The sequence below is a fragment of the Pseudomyrmex gracilis genome, unplaced genomic scaffold (genome assembly GCF_002006095.1).
Source record: "Pseudomyrmex gracilis isolate BER0280 unplaced genomic scaffold, ASM200609v1 scaffold_14, whole genome shotgun sequence".
NCBI lineage: Eukaryota > Metazoa > Arthropoda > Insecta > Hymenoptera > Formicidae > Pseudomyrmex > Pseudomyrmex gracilis.
The window spans coordinates 136497-155179 of NW_018020598.1; the positions used below are offsets into that span (position 1 = coordinate 136497).

At 34.1% G+C, this 18683-nt stretch overlaps 5 protein-coding genes across 6 annotated transcripts; 3 read left to right on the forward strand and 2 right to left on the reverse strand.

The window, feature by feature from the left end:
* Positions 1-285: 285 nt before the first annotated feature.
* On the forward strand, positions 286-4718 carry LOC109863858 (centaurin-gamma-1A). Of its 2 annotated transcripts, none has more exons than XM_020444492.1 (13): positions 286-724; positions 1048-1280; positions 1372-1513; positions 1620-1751; positions 1830-1984; positions 2119-2258; positions 2348-2543; positions 2616-2718; positions 2801-3028; positions 3163-3280; positions 3380-3592; positions 3692-3836; positions 3929-4718. In XM_020444492.1, exons 1-13 carry the CDS (start codon positions 565-567, stop codon positions 4088-4090), a joined length of 2127 nt encoding a protein of 708 aa, XP_020300081.1. In that variant the 5' UTR covers positions 286-564; the 3' UTR covers positions 4091-4718. The 2 variants fall into 2 exon arrangements, with proteins under 2 accessions (XP_020300081.1, XP_020300080.1); XM_020444491.1 differs by having other exon boundaries at positions 303-724; positions 3374-3592.
* Positions 4719-4975: 257 nt separating this feature from the next.
* Positions 4976-8333, reverse strand: LOC109863859 (protein zwilch homolog). Its single transcript, XM_020444493.1, has 11 exons — positions 8104-8333; positions 7858-7918; positions 7645-7777; positions 7295-7532; positions 7044-7202; positions 6800-6955; positions 6501-6708; positions 6067-6385; positions 5742-5972; positions 5350-5462; positions 4976-5142 (listed from the first exon to the last, which is right to left on the reverse strand). The coding sequence occupies exons 1-11, from the start codon at positions 8233-8235 to the stop codon at positions 5060-5062; spliced, it is 1833 nt and encodes a 610-aa protein (XP_020300082.1). The 5' UTR covers positions 8236-8333; the 3' UTR covers positions 4976-5059.
* A 285-nt stretch (positions 8334-8618) lies between these two features.
* LOC109863861 lies at positions 8619-9638 on the forward strand. The gene is made up of 2 exons (XM_020444495.1): positions 8619-8949; positions 9175-9638. The coding sequence occupies exons 1-2, from the start codon at positions 8838-8840 to the stop codon at positions 9621-9623; spliced, it is 561 nt and encodes a 186-aa protein (XP_020300084.1). The 5' UTR covers positions 8619-8837; the 3' UTR covers positions 9624-9638.
* A 450-nt stretch (positions 9639-10088) lies between these two features.
* On the reverse strand, positions 10089-12667 carry LOC109863860 (target of rapamycin complex 2 subunit MAPKAP1). The gene is made up of 7 exons (XM_020444494.1): positions 12478-12667; positions 12198-12338; positions 11816-12090; positions 11493-11662; positions 11123-11416; positions 10452-10693; positions 10089-10301 (listed from the first exon to the last, which is right to left on the reverse strand). Exons 1-7 carry the CDS (start codon positions 12548-12550, stop codon positions 10108-10110), a joined length of 1389 nt encoding a protein of 462 aa, XP_020300083.1. The 5' UTR covers positions 12551-12667; the 3' UTR covers positions 10089-10107.
* A 370-nt stretch (positions 12668-13037) lies between these two features.
* LOC109863900 (transcription elongation factor SPT5) lies at positions 13038-18420 on the forward strand. Its single transcript, XM_020444568.1, has 11 exons — positions 13038-13195; positions 13277-13391; positions 14035-14123; positions 14284-14539; positions 14631-14863; positions 14945-15792; positions 15873-16462; positions 16539-16897; positions 16986-17387; positions 17475-17644; positions 17790-18420. The coding sequence occupies exons 1-11, from the start codon at positions 13180-13182 to the stop codon at positions 18024-18026; spliced, it is 3315 nt and encodes a 1104-aa protein (XP_020300157.1). The 5' UTR covers positions 13038-13179; the 3' UTR covers positions 18027-18420.
* The last annotated feature ends 263 nt before the right edge of the window (positions 18421-18683 follow it).

Consider the following 18683-nt stretch of genomic DNA (forward strand, 5'->3'; position numbering starts at 1 on the left):
AATTCTCGAGATATCGAAATGTGTAGCGCGAAACCCACAGATTGCCATCTATTGCGAGGAATGTTCAACTAATTGTCACAGATCCTCTGACGGTAATTAGTACGAAACAGAACCACAAGTAATTTGCGAGTGGGAGGATGAGAGCGGTCGTTTACGGTTTTACGTGAAATTTTTCGGACATGTTTACGACTGTCAAAAACAATGACGCAATCGTTATTTTATCTTAAAATTTAATATTTTTTTTCACCGTGATTGGTCACGAGATCTGCTGCGACTCGCGTTCAATGTAAAGCGATCTTAAGACATGCAATGCGCAGTTTCATGAAAACTCCGCATCTTCTTCAAATGTCACATAACCAAAATAATCAACTCCGTCAAATCCGTGGAGCGATACGATGTTTATGAGGAGTCTTATTTGACTGTGTATTGCGTGACAAGTGATAAAACTTATTATCATACAACAACGTTTCCGTTTGTGCGGTGATGTGTGCGTGATGCGTCTAGAAGCAATGTCGTTGGTGTAGCAGTAATTCGTCACACAGGAGAAAAGTAAACTCGAAGAAAATGACAACTAGTCAGAACGATCATTCTCTCGCTATCAGACAGGAAATTCAACGTTTTGAGAGTGTTCACCCGTCAATATATGCTATTTACGACCTTATAGAGCTCGTGCCCGACGCGCATATCGCTAAGCAAATTCGCGAACACGTCGTAGCAATAGAAGGTATGATTATTCAATAATTTTATATATACGCAATTTATTAATCTTAAAAAAGAAGATGTAAAATAGATGTATATGTTTGGTGTAACTGTAAAACATATATTCATATACAATCACATAATAATCAAATACAATCATTTTTGTGATTTAGATGTGTTTTTTTCTCTATATTCAGAGTCTGGTTGTTGTATAGAACTAATTCAGATGTTATTCTCTCTTTATTGAAAAAAAAAAAGATACAATACTATTATATTCTCTATTAAAAGAATTACTAGTCAGATAACTGAAGTATCACATATAAATAATGCAGATTTATACATCTTTAGACTCCTTCGTTAACAGTCATGAGTGGACACTGGCAAGAGACGTTCCGGAATTACACTTAGGAATTATCGGTTCCTCCGATTCTGGAAAATCTGCTCTAGTTCACAGGTATCTTACAGGATCTTTCATGCATGAGGAATCACCAGAAGGTGGTCGTTTCAAGAAAGAAGTTTTTATTAACGATCAGAGTTACCTTCTCTTGATTAGAGATGAAGGTGGTGTACCAGAAGCTCAAGTATGTGTTAAAGCTTTTTTCGTTTCTCTTGCAAATTGATGACAGATTATAATCGATTATGATTGATGATATTATTGTTGGTCAATTTCAGTTTTCAGCATGGATAGACGCTTTATTACTCGTATTCAGTCTAGAAAATGAAGAAAGTTTTTCTGTAGTTTGCAATTTTTATAATAGAATGTGTTCCTTCCGCAATATGTCGGAAGTGCCAAAAATACTTGTTGGTGTACAAGGTGTGTATGCATTGTATCTGTTGATGCAACATTTAGCGATATATTGCAATTTTTTTTTTTCAAAACTATAGACTTATTTATCGTTGTTTTTCTATTAATTTTAAAGATTCAATTAACGAAAGTAATCCTCGTGTCATAAAAGATGTCAGGCCTCGAAAACTTGCTTGTGATTTAAGATGTCCTTATTACGAAACATGCGCTATTTATGGTTTAAATGTTGAAAGAGTATTTCAAGATGGTAAGAATATTTACATATATGATAGCAATTAAATATATATATTTAATACGCCTACATTATATTAAAATCAATTTCTAGTGTGTCAAAAAATCATACAAAATCTATCAACAAAACATTTTCCACGTGATGCATTCCATCGTACGGCCGAGAATGACATCAAATTTGTTCTTCCTGTTATTACAAAAAATGCACAGGTTTATAACAAAGAAGTAGAGACAACAAATTCCTTAAAAGTAAGTCAGAATTGCCGCGGTTACGTCTTTCAGCGAATTATAAATTTTTTTGCTGGGAACACTTGTAAAACATTTCTCTATTAAAACTTTTAAACGAAAAAAAAACAAGATATGTAGTTTCTTATTTTTAATAGCCTGTAGAAAAGGATGAGGATTGTCGATCTGTTCACAACAATTCTATGACAAATGATTCCGGATTGTTAAATGATAATTTTCATAATGTACAAAATCAACACGAGTTGCGATCGTCGATTTTAACACCAACTACTATTAGGTAAAGAATCAGTGGACTTTTTTGTAAGCAAAAAAAATATATATATATATACGTATATGCACATATTTTTCTATCACTTTTTTTTATAGGAAATTCAGAAGAAAGTCCAACATATTCACACCTTCTAAGAAGGAAAAATATATGGGTGAAATGGGCGTTGGTAGAGAAATACCGGTTAAACAAGGTTATTTATTTAAACGAAGTAGCAAGTCCTTGAAGGAATGGAAGAAGAAATACGTCACTTTGTTAGAAGACGGTCGTTTAACGTATCATTCGAGTTTACATGTGATTATCAATTACTGAATTAACATTTACGTTCGTATATACTATGCGATATTTACGGACGGTATTTTTCAGGATTATATGAATGATGCCAACGGCAAGGAAATACTTCTGCAATACGTTACTGTGAAGGTACCTGGTAAAACGCCAAAAGGCTCAAAATCGTACAATGCTCAAGGTATGCTATATTATTTTGGTTTTTAAAGGTGCTTTCGTGTATGTTATCATTATTGTTCTCAAATTTATATTTCTTTTAAAAGAGAGCAGTTTCGAGTTTTCCATTATCTCCTTGGAAAACAAAACTTGGCATTTCGAGGCGAGCAGTGTCGAAGAGAGAGATAGTTGGATTAGCGCAATAGAGCAACAAATACTCTCGAGTTTGCAAAACAGCGACGGTGATAAGAAAAATGAAACTGATGCTTTTAAGATGCACTGCATAAAAAACAAAGTCTCGGGAAACGATGCCTGCGTTGATTGTGGTGCACCGAGTGAGTGGATATTTTTTGCTTTTTGTTATTAGAGAGCTTTCTTATAGTAAAAATATTTTTGTTTCATTATTGAGTTTAAAACAAAATATGAAGGGGTTTTAAGTAACATAATGAAGTATAACCCCTTGTTTTAGATCCTGATTGGGCTAGTCTTAATTTGGGCGTGTTGATGTGTATTGAATGTTCCGGCATCCATAGGAACTTAGGATCACATATATCCAAAGTTCGATCCTTAGATTTGGACGATTGGTCGTATGTATAATGCACAATTCTAACGTTTATCATTTTTATCACTCTTGAATAAAGCTTTATTTTTCTCGGTATACAATGCGTCTTTAATATCAGCTCTAGTGCAGGTCACCTAAGCGTTATGCTAGCTCTCGGCAACGACATAGCCAACAGTATTTGGGAATATTGTTTAAACGGAAAACAAAAGCCTGTCTCAGATTCATCTAGAGAGGAAAAAGAGCAATGGATCAGATGGAAATATGAGGATAAACTATTTCTCCCGCCAATCAATCCGAACATTTCTTTAGGAAAATTGCTCATTGATTCTGTCTGTCGGTAAGATGCTTTGGACATGGAACTCCAAGCGTTATTGTGTATTTTGATATTATTGTATTCAAAATAGCATTTTGTGTATGTCATTTATATTTTACACAGAGGAGACATGAGAGCGTTTACATTGTGCCTGGCTCGATGTACTATCGAGGACATCAACACGTCTGTCAGCGCGGAAGATAGGAGAACACCATTGCATCTGGCCTGCGCAACCGGAAATTTAGCAATGGCACAACTTTTAATTTGGGTACGCGTATATCTGTTCTTTCTCTAATTCTATATCTTTACTTGTATATGTCTTATTTGTGCAAATAAAGTCACGTTGTAAATTTTGTATAGCATAAAGCGAACCCGCAAAATCTTGATCACGAAGGTCGAACGTGCATGTCGTATGTACGAGCTTTGGAAAGAACACTTGACAATTCGTCTGATTCTATGGAAATGCAGAAGCTCCTCGAAGTATTAGAACAGGCCAGTGTTTCCGGAGTGGATGACGTGTAAACACATCTCAGTATTAAATTACGAGAAAAGAGTATGCCTTAATTGACCCGCTTCTGTTTTCTGTAATATGTTGTTAAAACTGTGTACTTATATATGAAGCCATATTTTATTTAATGGCTTATAAAAAAAAAGGAGTTTTATTAATTTTAATGACGTTTGTTCGAGAATACTGCCAAGGTATGAAACGAGATTAAAAATTATAAACGATTGATTCGTGATGTTAATTATATATCTTGTAAAAAGTTTATATCATGTGTATAACACTCGTATATTAGTATCAATTGTGAAAATTATTTATTTCAAATTAGAAAGTTTTAATACTATGTACTTTTGTATGTATACATTGAGAATTATTCTTAACCCTCCGACAGCGGATTTATAGGGTCATCTTTTATCTATAATCTTTGGTATTGTTTCCCAAAATTTCATTTTTCAAATGTTTTTAACTAAATCTCGTGGATCGAAAACTTTTTACCATCGCTGTCGGAAAGTTAACAGAGAAAAATGCACTTCGCAATATGAATAGTAAAAGTTACGATTTAGTGAAGTTGTGTGTCAAGTCAATCATTCACATTACTCAAAAAACAAAAAAAAAAAAACAAAAAAAAAAACAAACAAAAAACAAAAACTGAAAAACAATTAATCGCATGATCGAGTGTATATTATCAATGACTGAGAGTACAAACACTCATAAATGTAATTTATATTTATACGCCTAACACATGTGATTGTATTTAAAACCTGCATTCATAAAGTTTTTTTTATTATTAATAGAACATTTAATATTCTCTATGTTATTTATCAAAATCGGAATGATACCGTCGACAATGTAAGTTAGTTAAACTTTATATCATTGTTGGGGTATATAAACAAAAAAACATGAAAAATGTCATATTGTCATATATTTTCACGACGTTGCGCTGGTTTGAACGCAGTTATTTTACACGTTATTTCGATGTGTTGCATTGTTTATACTTCGTCCAGCTTCTTAAATCTTATCGATGATGATGTTGCACTTACGCCGTAAACCACTTCTTCCTGTGCATTAACGTCTGAAAAAACATAAACAAATAGAATACAAAAACCTAATAGTTACAGAGCTCTTAAAAAATTGACAAAATAACAGTCGATAAAAACTATATAACATATTGTGTAGTTTATTATATTTTACGCAAATTATACAAATTATAGAAAATGTATTGTGTGGCATAAATATCGTCTTTTTTTGTTATTAAAGTAACTTCTATTATTTATCTTACCTGTAGGATATTTATACATTGGAAAAATAGGCATTTTACTATAATACGTGGTAGTCGTTAACATTGCTGTAGAAAAATTGGATGAAACACAAACTCTCTGTACAGAAGGATCTCTAAAAATATACAGATAAAAACACATGAATGTGTGTTATAAAAGTTATTAATTACAAATTTATCACAACACGTTATAAATACTTAATGAACAATAACGACTAACGCCATGTAATTAGTAGATGCAAAGAAACAAACACTTTATATGTATAATACTTTATCTATTACTACTGTCTTACACGTACTATATTCTCTCTACATAAAAATAAAGTTTTTTTTCTTTAAATAAATTCTCAAGTGTGTTAACGGATTCTTCTATTGTGTGCCTTACATTTACGTACATTTTATTTAATTCATTAGCTACGATTGTGGGAAGAGACGTCGTAAAAGTAAAGATCCGACTGCAAAGCTCGGTACAATCTTGTAAGGTAGATTGTTCGGAAACAAATTGTTTGAAGATTTCAGCAAACAATCTTTGCAAGCTTTCGATCGGACAATATTCCATGTGTTCTTCAATAAGCAGCATGCATTCCAAACTGACGTGAATTTGTGCCAAAATGTTTAGTTTTTTTCTGCAAATTATATATAAAATATTTTAATTAAATTCTATATAAATCTTGATTTTTATTTCGAATATGTAACACTCTCTTTACTCACTCGCATTACCTATATTTCTCTGTGCTGAAGGTTCCAGAAGATATATCAGCTAATTTTTTCCGAACATCGTGTGTATCAACAAATTGCGCTCCTTTTAAAATATATTGATAATCTCGAATTAGTTTTTCGAATCCCATATCGACAACAAGTTCCAGTGGTACGCTTCCTACTAATAAATAGGATGTGGTTTCTCGATGACGTAAATCATAAACGTGTTTTATAAACCTTGTTGAATTTGTATCATTGGCATGTGGCGTAAATGTATGTTGAAGAATTTCTTTTAGAACTGTTTCAAAACACCTCACCATTTGCGAATATTCTGACGTCTCTTTGTAAAGCAAGAATTAAAATACAATAAGTACGTATATATAACATATACGGACTGCACTTGTATGTACAATAAATGTATATAATTTGCGTTTTAGAAAAAAAATTATACTCACTTATGAGTATCTCCCACAGAAGATCGGTAAAATCTACATCATGTCTCATATAGACATTTTGTATGCGTTCTCGAAGCTTAACGTCAATTTCAACATTTTCTTTTTTATTTATACAATCAACATCTTTGACACGATTATTATCAACTAATTTAAAGTCAGAATTTCCATTCAGCAAAAGTTTTAATTTTTCGCATATAACATTGTATTCCTGTAATTGATATACAAAAAAAAAAGAAATGTACATGTAAAATGTAAAGCCGAATCATTATCGTTTTTGTAAGATACAAAAATTTATTTACCTGAACACATGGCACAGCAAATCTTATTGGATCTTGTAGCCTGCCAATATTGTTGTTGCACTCGTCTATTATCGATAAATATTTCATCAATAAGAGCAATTGGTCTCGTATTTCTGTTAAAGAACTATTCTTCCATTCGGTATTTATTTCAACTGTCTATAAGAATATATTTGTAAAAATGATATTACAGTATGAAACCATATTATAATTTTGTACTATCTTTTTACACACATGTGGCACACACCATAATATTTTTCGATTGCCTTAGATCCAATTCTAGATTGTTTGAATATACTTGCACATTAATACTTCCTTCGTAGTTATTTTTGGAAATTTTGTCCCAATCTATCATTTCCTGCTTGATTCCAAATAAGTCAAAACTGATGAACATTGATATGTTTACCTAAGCAAAGATATTAGAAATCAATTAATCATTAACAAAGACAGCTTCTGATATAAAAAAAAACAAATTATTGTATCAGATATAATACACACAGGATATTCTTGAGAAGATGACTGCTTGAAATGATTTTTGATACTGTTAACACAATTATTTTTTGCCGTGACCAAGCTTGTAGCACCAGTAGAAATGACATCTATGCTGGTAAACCAATTTTCAGAAACAATGACACCAAGAAGCAAAGTTTGTTTACTGTCTTCTCCATCACAAAGAGCTAATATTGACAAACAAGTATTACTATCAACTTGGTCCAGACACATGTTCAGTGCGTTGCTAAAAAAAAAGCTCTATGAAAAGATGCTTAATATATGTTTATTTTAAGATTTAACATATGTTTCTTTAAGTATGAAAAAGAATATTAAAAAAGTACTATACATATACAAACCATGCATTAGCTCTGCTCAATGGTAGATATAACTCTTCTTCTTTTTTCCACATCTGTTTTGTTACAATAATAGTGTCTTCAAATTCATCCTTCTCAAAAGAATATTCCAAGGGAGATCCACTGACATCAAGTTCTACAAACATCCATTTTATGTATATATAATTTAAACAAAACATAAGTTGTAATTTTGTAATTTATATGTAATATTTTTACTTGAGTATTCAATGAGACTTCTGTCTTTGTTTTGATAATCTGAACATTGTCCTTTGGAATTCTGAGAACAGTTAAAAACTCCATGCAACACGTTTGAAACTTAGAGAAAGTTATTATAAAACCTATTTGCTTTTAATAAAAAAATAGGTATAGAACATTTACCCATGAGATACTAGAACATGCAACAAGTTTACACAAGAAAAACACTTATAAAAAAAATATATATATTTGCTCTATGGCACTTACATTTTTATGAAAAACGATGTACTCTTTGTCTTTGAGGTCTGGAAATAATTCGTCTACATATGATAATTTAATTTTACTAGCTCGAATTTGCGGCTTCAGAATACTATTTAATTGCTCACAAATAATTTCCATTTTACTTCTATTTTATTTTCTTTTTTTTAAGAAAAATCAAAAGTCACTTTTCATTCAAACCGAAGTTTCAGATGATTTAAACGACATTCGAACTACTTCTTAGGGCTTGTATCTACTATAGTATCTACAATACTAGAAATCGGTTCGAGATTTCGAACAAAGGCATCGACCAATCACATTCAAATAATTCGATCATTCGTCCAATGCGATTGATCAATTCGCTTTCCGTTTGATAAATCTCGATTTCCAACATGTGAACACAGGCCCTAAAGGCCATTGCATTGTGGCAAAAGTTTAGACGTAGCCTCAAGGTCGTAAACAAATCGACCAATCGCAGGCCAGCATTTCAACTAATGTAAGATAATACTAATCTGTAATTGGTTGAATTGCTTATGACTTTGCGGTTATGGCTAAAATTTTTTCACGTGCAATGGCCCTGAGAAAGGGAAAACAAACCATTTAAATTTTGAAGTATAATAGAATGACAGTTATAGTATCTGACTTGTTTGGAACAGAGAGAATATAACAGAAAATAAGAAGAAGAGAGCGATAACAGAGAGACAAAGATAAAAAGTATTGTTTTAAAACAAATCGCTAATTAAATGGCTACAATTGATATAACGAATAATGATGATTGTACGTCTGAAAAAATTGTTTCTAAAAGAAGATCGTCGATTTTTCACACAAAAACCTTAGCTTGTGATGAAGATAAAGGTTAGTAAAGTATACAAAATGACTAAGTGAAGTGACAGAGCAATGTAGTAAACACAGTTACACAGAGATTTTGTTTGATAAACTTTTTTATTTTATGAAAATATTTTTTATATATATCAAACCTTGTATAAAAAATTTATGTTTATTCATAATGTATTATTCCAATAGGTAATATATCATTTTAAAAAGATAAAAAAAACTAATCTAATCTATATATTCTTTCAGATGACACTAAATATTCAGGCAATAGGAACGAGATTCTCATAAATCAAGTTTCTGATAAGTCAAGGGAGTGTAATGAGCACAATACCACGAAGACTTTTAATCTGGAAGAATATATAGAGAGGCTTAGAGAGGAACGAAAGAACTGGCAGAGGGAATACAAAGATCGCAGGACTCAGCGGAAAAATCTGCTAAAGCAGAAAGCGAGTCTAGAGGGACAGGGACAGATTATCGATATAAATGCATTGACAGAGCGCGAAAGGAATTTTCTTTTGACACGCCCTAATTACGAACATATCTGCAAAAATAGTCAAAAATTGTTGGATACAGCAATAAAGCTCTCTACACTTGGCGAACTTGTGAACACTATGCATATAAGATTCATGAAAAAAATGGAAAACAATATACTTGCCACCACCAAAAGCATTATAAAAATGTCAAATGAGCAATGAGACTGGATTTTTTTTCAAATATTTTAAGAGTTTTTATTTTTTTCATATAAACTCCACAATTTCTTAGAGAAGGGGAGCTATGTAATAAAAATATAAATACTTTAATTAATAAATACAGCACAATACTACAAGATTGATTGTACAATACTCATATATTGGTATGTAATAAATTTGTGGTTCTAAAACATCCAAATATATGATCTCGAGGTATAGAATAAATATGAATGTATTTATTGAGATTTTATATAATGTTAAATTTCATACTAGCAAAATAAATAAATAGTACGAAAATTGTCTGGTTTCTCTTTATATCTAACCTAACCCTTTTTCCGGCATCAACGTTTTAATCTGAAATATTAACTCATACAAAGTTTTTTTGCGATTCATGCAATTTTTACACAATTATATCTTGTTTATATATTTTAATGAATTAATGTTTCAGATATTTCAGAATAGTGTAGAGACAGAGCAACCAGTAGAGTTGTCATCTATGTAGATGAAAACTCTTTCTTCTCGCCGCTTTTCTCTCTTTTTGCGCGAGATATTCCTTTCTGGACTGACTGCTGTGCAGCTCTAAAATGTGATTGATTTTCCGCACAATTTCTTCGGCTATTAACGAGTCCGCCTCGAAATCGTGATTCTTAAACGACACCGATTGATGAAGCGAATGACTTTGACCTGTAACATCGAGCAAGCATTGAAAATTGTACATAAAGAGCGATTTTTGTAGTTAATACAATCTCAAGAATATATAAACATTATTTTTCAACTTTTTTCTCACTGTTTTTCTCGACCAATTAAACGAAAAAAAATGAATAAATACTAAACTGAGAAAACTGTCAGAAGTACTGGATTGCGGAGTGTACACCAAAGTAAACATTGTTTTCGATCCTTTGATCTCTGTAATTTCGCAACATGCGATGTTGTCTATGTGATAACTGACTGCACGCTGTCTATTCCAAAATCTGGCAGCGCCTTTACCAGTTATCACCGGATCTATTTCTATTTTCTCGCCCGATATTCCAAGATGAATTTCGGTCTTCGCTCGCATCTTATTAATTATATGTACCCTGTAAAAAAAAAAACATGTACATTTCAATATTTTTTAATATTTAACTTTCGACAACATATAAATACTTACGTTTTATTTTTTTGTCTCTTGTTCTGATCAACACGAAATATTTTACAAAATAGAAATAAACGCGGGAATGTCATGAGAGCGGATGGATAGGAAAATATGTGGCAATAATATTTGAGATAGAACACGGTCATAATATATTGAAGGTGATAACATGATGAAGTTTACCTTGACAAGATGAAGATTGTGACTTCGATACTGAAGTAGGAGACTCCAATAAAGATGGATGGATAACGCAAAGAAATTTGCTGGACTGCATTGGATAAGGACAACATAAGATCGGTATATTGAGGAAAAAAGCCAAAGATGGACAAGTTTAGTCATTTTGCGACTTGATACAAATTATCGAAAAAATATATACCTATATGATTGATACAACGGCGCTTCCATCGCGGTGGTGTGACCTTCCATCTTGGCCAGATCGTTTGCGACCTCTTCCTGCTCCTTGTCTTTGCTCTCAAAACGTTCCTCATCTTTTTTCTCGATACAACTAATCGTGTTATGTCGCGCTCTGTCACTCGGCTTCATCTCGATCAAGCCCAAAGTGGTAAACTCGAATTTAGAAATGGTCTCACGCGGATCCAAACAGGGGAAAGCCCAGTCTACCTCGCCGTCGTCTTCAGTAATGTATAAACCGTAACGCGAGATATCCTCCCTAGAAAGTGAAAGTCAACCGAGACATCGTAAATAAACTAACGCATGCTGGAAGCAGAAGGTAGTTCGTTACAAACTTCAAATTATGATCGGGATGTTCACTTGCGTATTTATAACAAATCAATCCGACGAAGTCAAGCACTCGCGCTGACGCTATTACCACCACTTGGAGCGGATATGTTCTCTCCTCCTTCGGTAACATGCACATAAATATTCTGTATTTTCTTACAGGTATGCCTACCTGGGCCTGCAAGTAATTTTCAAAAACATACTAATTAGTCATATATATAGAGTTTTACACAACTATATATAAAATAATTCATAATTTCAATTATATTTCTTTACAAGTTGATGTTATTGACTTAATTCAGAATCAACTTCTCTTATCAATTCTACCTACATTGCCATCAAATTTAGCATATTCCTTGAATGAATTCTGTGGTAAATTAGGACATTTCTCAAGTTGTTCTGTCAAGAGAGATTGGCCTCTTGGAGATGCCTTTGCACGAAAATCTTTTCTCTGAAACAGATCTGACTGTTCTCTAGATGTAATAGTATTAGGATTGTATTCCCACTTTACATGTTTGACTTTAGCAGCTTTTTTTCTTTCTATATCCATTTTCTCTAGCCGCTGTGCTGTGTTTGATCTCTGTCTATGACTGAATTCTATAATATCTAGAATATTATGGGACAAAATCCATAATACATTATATATTTCATTTCAACTAAAATCAAAATTTTATTTTTATAAAGAAAATAGAAATATATATTTTGTTGTGTACCCATTTGTATGTCATACGATTCTGCCATTGCATCTAGATCCTCATCGTCACTTTCTTCCATTCCAGGGTAACATTGCAACGTTCCATTTGCCTTTAATTGCTTAGGAATATCTTCTCCGAGCATTATCATTTCGCAAATACCTTTAAACCAAGAAAGTTACATTATCTTATTGATTTTAACGGAAAAAAAATATAATTATCATCATGTAATTAAATTCTTGATATCAGCGCGTTTAAAATAAAAATCAGTATGTAATTGACATAATCTATAAAAGCACACCTGTGTCATCCATGGCAAGGAAACTGTCTCTAATATGTGACAAGAGCCAGTGTTGATTGTCGTAGAGAGCCATTTTTTTGTTTTTTTTTATTTATTATACTAAATATGTGTATTATAATTGGTATATTAGCGAAAATCAAAATACTAATACTCTTTGGTTGCAAGTTGCAACCAGAGAGAAGACTGAACGGCCAAGGCCATAAAGCTTGTGTCACACTACGTATTGCAGACGTGGATTGAATTAGAATTACGGATTGCAAATCGGAAGTTAGCCAATCAAGACGAGGCAGCTTCTTCACAGACTTAAAGCCTGTTTTACAATACAGTCGTAAGCTGTAAGTCGTAAGAAATTGACCAATCACAGACATATCACAGAAGAATAATCGATTGTGATTAGTCCATTTTTTTTACGACTTACAGCTGACAACTGTATTGTAGAACAGGCCTAAGAAAATGTACACGTTGGTTACGTTGAGAAAACTCAACGGTTGAGAGATCATCACTTATGATAGGATTATTCTTCAAAATCTGCAGCGATTCCAAAAGTATGATCCAATCAGAAGTGATTATCTCTCAACCGTTGTACAGCTGTTGAGTTGTCTGAACGCACCCCTCTTATGGCCACTCTCCTCTCACTAGTCTTCTCTCTGGTGCCACGAAACGAGTAATCACGAGTAGTGTTTGAGCAAATTTTATCAAGAAATGTCGGACTCTGAAGGTAATAATTGTTTGATTTGCAAATACAGAGAATACCACAAAAATAACGTAAATATTAAATCATGCGATATTGTTTTTAAAGGTGCCAGTGACGTCGGGAGCGATGGTAGAAGATCGCGAAGTCGTAGTAGCGGAGCGCGAAGTATGGGCTCGAGGAGTCCATCCAGATCTCGATCGCGTTCTCGGTCGCCGTCTGGGTGAGTTGTATTATCTCGAAATATATATAATTAAAGTAATATTTATTTATATTTAACATTTAAACAAAATTGTTGAGCTATTTAACCTTTACACCTTGAGTTTCAAAATTTACTGTAAATATTGAAAATCTGTACAATAATTTATGTAAATTAGTTCATTAAGGAGCTATAAGAGAATAGATTTATGGTTTTTCAGTACTTTTTCTAGAGTAGATGTCTTTTTGATGTAATATTTAAGCAAAAAAGTATGTAGCATACATATCACAATGCCTATTGAATATATTAGTGATTACTTGAGTAGGATAGAAGCATGGGCGTTCGCAGGATTTTTATCAGGGGAGAGGGGAGTAATTTTTTCGTCTCAAAAATTATGAGTTTTACAGAAAGGTTTCACTATACAGAGAGTTTTCACAAATAGATGTATGATTTAATTTGTTAACCAGGGATTTCAAACTTGTTTCAAGATAAAAAACACAATTTATGAAAAAACTTACCTCTCCAGGGGGGAAGGGCAAATGCCGGGTTTGTCCTCCTGCGGATGCCCATGGATAGAAGCCAAGCTTGTTACAATTAATATGTACAAGCATATATTCAGGAGTAAAGTCAAATTTTATTGAAATGTACATACTTATTTCATTTGTAGCTCTGAGGACGGAGATCATAAGATGGATGAAGCAGAAGAAGTTAGGTCGGGAGATGAAGAAGGTGTTGAACCAGAAGAAGAACCTGAAGGTACAACAAAGCTTTGTTTATCTTTTGTTTATCTCTTATCACTAACTTATCTCAATAATGTTTATTCTTAATTTTTTATTTTGTCTGTCTTTTTTTAAATTATATGCAAAATAATATCTTTCATTTCTCTGAGATTTTTTTCTAATTTTTTTGTATTTAGGAGAAGATTTAGGAAGCACTAGTGAGTATGATGAAGAAGAAGAGGAAGAAGATGATAGACCGAGAAAAAAGAGTAAGAGAGGTGGTACCTTCAGTACCTTCATCATAGATGAAGCAGAGGTAGATGACGAAGTAGAAGATGATGATGAATGGGAAGAAGGAGCGCAAGAAATCGGCATTGTTGGAAATGAAGTGGACGAATTAGGTCCCACAGCGCGAGAGATCGAGGGACGACGAAGAGGGACAAACCTTTGGGAGTAAATATTCCAAAGATATTACAATTTTTTCTACATATATTTTAGTTTTATTTTGATAAAAGTAAACAAACAAAAACTGTTTTTCTTATAGTACTCAGAAAGAAGACGAAATCGAAGAATATCTTCGAAAAAAATATGCTGACGAATCTATTGCCGCTCGTCGTTTCGGCGATGGCGGTGAGGAAATGAGCGACGAAATCACACAGCAAACTTTATTGCCTGGTGTGAAAGATCCCAATCTATGGATGGTAAAATGCCGAATAGGAGAAGAAAAGTCTACTGTACTCTTGCTGATGCGAAAATTTATTACTTATCAATTTTCAAGTAAGATATAAATTCTGAATACAATTTATAGTCTTTTACTTTACACATTTGTTTTCTCTAAATATACTTTTAAAATTTTAGATGAACCTCTACAGATAAAATCTGTCGTGGCACCTGAAGGTGTGAAGGGTTATATTTACATAGAAGCTTACAAGCAGCCACACGTAAAAGCTGCTATCGAAAATGTTGGAAATCTCAGGATGGGTATATGGAAGCAGCAGATGGTACCCATCAAAGAGATGACAGATGTGTTGCGAGTGGTCAAAGAGCAGACAGGTTTAAAGGCCAAACAGTGGGTTCGCTTGAAACGAGGAATTTATAAAGATGATATAGCACAAGTTGATTACGTCGATTTGGGGCAAAATACGGTTCATTTGAAATTGTTGCCGAGAATCGATTACACCAGACCCCGTGGTGCATTGCGAACAGCACAGAGCGAATCCGAGGCGTTAAAACGCAAGAAGAAGAGACGACCGGTAGCAAAACCGTTCGATCCGGAAGCAATTCGCGCAATTGGTGGAGAAGTCACCAGCGACGGTGATTTCCTTATCTTTGAAGGAAATAGATACAGTCGTAAAGGATTTCTCTATAAAGGATTCACCGCAAGTGCTATTATTTCGGAAGGCGTCAAACCTACTCTTTCCGAATTAGAGAAATTTGAGGAAGCACCGGAAGGTGTTGAAATAGACGTGAGCGGAACACCAGGAACCGGAGTTTCTGGAAAAGAAGATCAAGCTGTAACTCATTCTTTTAGTAACGGCGATAACGTAGAAGTGTGCGAAGGTGAATTGATAAATCTGCAAGGAAAAATTGTTTCCATAGACGGAAACATGATTATGGTTATGCCCAAACACGAGGAACTTAAAGAAGCTTTGGAATTCCAAGCTTCGGAGTTACGAAAATACTTCACACAAGGCGATCATGTCAAGGTGAGGATATCTGCGAGATTAAATGCGTGTTCTGTTAAAAGTAGAATTTAACATTTTACAATTTTGTGATTAATATGCAGGTCGTAGCGGGAAGATATGAAGGTGATACTGGCTTAATCGTTAGAGTTGAACCAAACAGAGTTGTTTTGTTTTCTGACTTATCAATGCACGAACTCGAAGTTCTCCCGAGAGATTTACAATTGTGTTCGGACATGGCCACTGGTGTTGACAGTTTGGGACAATTTCAATGGGGCGACTTGGTTCAGCTTGATGCGCAAACGGTTGGCGTCATCGTGCGATTGGAACGCGAGAATTTTCATGTGCTCTCCATGCACGGAAAAGTTGTTGAAGCAAGACCTCAGGGTCTTACAAAACGTCGGGAACATAGAAACGCAGTTGCTTTAGATTCACAGCAGAACACAATACAAAAAAAGGATATCGTTAAAGTAATCGACGGGCCACATGCAGGTCGAGGCGGTGAAATAAAACACTTGTACAGAAGTTTTGCTTTCCTGCATTCACGGATGTTCGTAGATAATGGTGGAATATTTGTGTGCAAAACTAGACATTTGCAACTTTCTGGTGGAAACAAGACAAGTTCTATAAACTCTATGTTACCGGTCACAGGTTACATGTCTCCTAGAATCGCTTCTCCTATGCATCCGAGCGGGTTAGTGTTTTTTTACTTACTAGTAATTATTCATAAATTATTTGTTTATGCAACAAATGTTATTGTATTCTTACAGAGGTGGTTTTGGACGAGGTGGTGGAGCTGGAAGAGGCAGAGGTCGTGGTGGCGGCGGCGCGAGACGCGACAGAGAATTAATCGGAACTACTATTAAAATAACAGGAGGACCGTACAAAGGTAACGTCGGCATTGTGAAGGACGCGACGGAGACAACAGCTCGCGTGGAGCTGCATTCCACGTGTCAGACGATTTCTGTCGATCGGTCTCACATAGCAAATGTCGGCGTCCCGACAAAAGACGGTGGCTTCAGCAGTTACAACAGAACTCCGGCTTACGGAGCCGGTGGACAGACACCGATGTACGCAAGAGACGGATCGAAAACACCTATGCACGGCAACCAAACACCTATGTACGAAAGTAAGTATATGACGTCTATACACATAGAAAGTTTCTTATATTTCTTTAAAGTTCATAAATTACTTTTATTTTAATTTCAATGTTATAGATGGCTCTCGTACTCCTCATTACGGTTCGATGACACCGTCTCACGATGGTTCGCGCACGCCAGGACAATCAGGAGCCTGGGATCCGGCAGTTACTAATACACCCGCCAGAACAAACGACTTCGACGGCTACAGTATGGAAGAAGGCGGCTCGCCAGGTTATGCACCTGGATATCCTCCTACCGGAGGTCCATTTACACCACAAACTCCAGGCACCATGTACGGCTCGGAACAAAGCTTCAGTTCGTATCAACCGAGTCCTAGTCCTGGAGGTAGTGCAACCGCAAGTCCAAGTCCTGCGGGTTATGTGGCTACCCCGTCTCCAAGTGGCACCGGCTACACTACCAGCCCACACGGAGCATTCGCCACACCTTCTCCGATGGGTTACAGTCCTATGACACCTGGTAAATAAATTGATGTTTTGTTAACAAGCAAATCAATACAAAAAATTCTTGTCTTTATTCAATCATTTATTTATTTTATATTTGCAGGAGTGGCAGGTAGTCCATATAATCCGTCGACACCTGGTTCAGGATTAGATCCAATCAATACAGGCATAGGTGGTTCAGATTGGCATACAACAGATATAGAAGTACGCATTCGCGATTCGCACGATGATCCAGCGCTTGCTGGACAGACAGCTATCATTCGGGGAATTTCCGTAAGTGATCCTTTTTTTATATATTTCCCGATATATATATATATATACTAAAGTTTTGATTAGCTTTTAGACATATAATACACATTTAAATCATCTTTTTTTTTTTTTGACTACCGATTTCTGAAAATAATTGTTTATTCGGCAGGGCGGTATGTGTACTGTTTTTCTACCTAATGAAGAACGTGTCGTGAATTTAATGTGCGAACAACTGGAACCTGTGGTACCGTCACGAGGTGATCGAGTGAAAGTGATCCTAGGTGAAGATCGTGAATCTGTAGGCACTTTACTCTCCATTGACAATCAAGAAGGTGTAGTGAAACTCAACACGGAAGAGATTAAATTCTTGCAGTTGCGATTTTTGTGTAAAATGAAATCGTCGTAAGTTTTTCTTACTCGTTTGCGCGCGATATTTTGAATATTTACTATTTAATATTTGTATATATATTCCACAAGTTCGTGTTTTAGTGAACCAATATACACAATCGTCGCCATCTATCTTTAATGTTTAATTTGGTTAACATTTCGGTTAAACTTATTGAATAAATATACGAATTGTATAGATTGTACACCATCGTATAGGTTTTGAATGTCACAGATTTGACATATACATATATAATATTATATAATATATGTATAGGTATTGTAATAGACTAAATATATATTCATTTCATAGAACATCTCTTCAGTTCTACTACTCTTGGGTTACGCGGAAATATTAGATTTTAATTATAGATGTAGATTTAGCAAGATTTTTAATCAGTTGGAAAAAAATTGTAATTGATTTATAAACTAGTTTTAGATTTATAAACTAGTTTTTTTTGTATTGTATTTATCTGTAACATAAATATTAATATAATATAGTCGCATTTATCTTATTTCTACCATGTTGATAAATTGTGATGTATTTTTTATATTTCTGTTTGTCTTTTTGTTTATCGTCTATTTGTCTGTGTAGTGTGCTCTTTTAGAAAAGGAAATAAGAAAATATTTTTTGTAAGGCAATAAAATTAATATAATGTCCAATTTGCTAAAAATATTA

What these genes read in the sequence shown, in the direction of transcription:
- LOC109863858 (XM_020444491.1), top strand. Translation starts at nt 565, where the DNA reads ATGACAACTAGTCAGAACGATCATTCTCTCGCTATCAGACAGGAAATT. An exon ending in AATACTTGTTGGTGTACAAG is followed by an intron (nt 1,514 to 1,619) that starts GTGTGTATGCAT and finishes TTAATTTTAAAG; the next exon opens with ATTCAATTAACGAAAGTAAT. An exon ending in TGAAAGAGTATTTCAAGATG is followed by an intron (nt 1,752 to 1,829) that starts GTAAGAATATTT and finishes ATCAATTTCTAG; the next exon opens with TGTGTCAAAAAATCATACAA.
- LOC109863859 (XM_020444493.1), bottom strand. Translation starts at nt 8,235, where the DNA reads ATGGAAATTATTTGTGAGCAATTAAATAGTATTCTGAAGCCGCAAATT. An exon ending in TTGCTGTGCCATGTGTTCAG is followed by an intron (nt 6,709 to 6,799) that starts GTAAATAAATTT and finishes TATCAATTACAG; the next exon opens with GAATACAATGTTATATGCGA. An exon ending in AATGTATAAATATCCTACAG is followed by an intron (nt 5,143 to 5,349) that starts GTAAGATAAATA and finishes ATGTTTTTTCAG; the next exon opens with ACGTTAATGCACAGGAAGAA.
- LOC109863861 (XM_020444495.1), top strand. Translation starts at nt 8,838, where the DNA reads ATGGCTACAATTGATATAACGAATAATGATGATTGTACGTCTGAAAAA. An exon ending in AGCTTGTGATGAAGATAAAG is followed by an intron (nt 8,950 to 9,174) that starts GTTAGTAAAGTA and finishes ATATTCTTTCAG; the next exon opens with ATGACACTAAATATTCAGGC.
- LOC109863860 (XM_020444494.1), bottom strand. Translation starts at nt 12,550, where the DNA reads ATGGCTCTCTACGACAATCAACACTGGCTCTTGTCACATATTAGAGAC. An exon ending in CATCCCGATCATAATTTGAA is followed by an intron (nt 11,417 to 11,492) that starts GTTTGTAACGAA and finishes TTCACTTTCTAG; the next exon opens with GGAGGATATCTCGCGTTACG. An exon ending in CCGTTGTATCAATCATATAG is followed by an intron (nt 10,694 to 11,122) that starts GTATATATTTTT and finishes TTTTTTTTACAG; the next exon opens with GGTACATATAATTAATAAGA.
- LOC109863900 (XM_020444568.1), top strand. An exon ending in ACCAGAAGAAGAACCTGAAG is followed by an intron (nt 14,124 to 14,283) that starts GTACAACAAAGC and finishes TTTTGTATTTAG; the next exon opens with GAGAAGATTTAGGAAGCACT. An exon ending in CACAAGGCGATCATGTCAAG is followed by an intron (nt 15,793 to 15,872) that starts GTGAGGATATCT and finishes ATTAATATGCAG; the next exon opens with GTCGTAGCGGGAAGATATGA.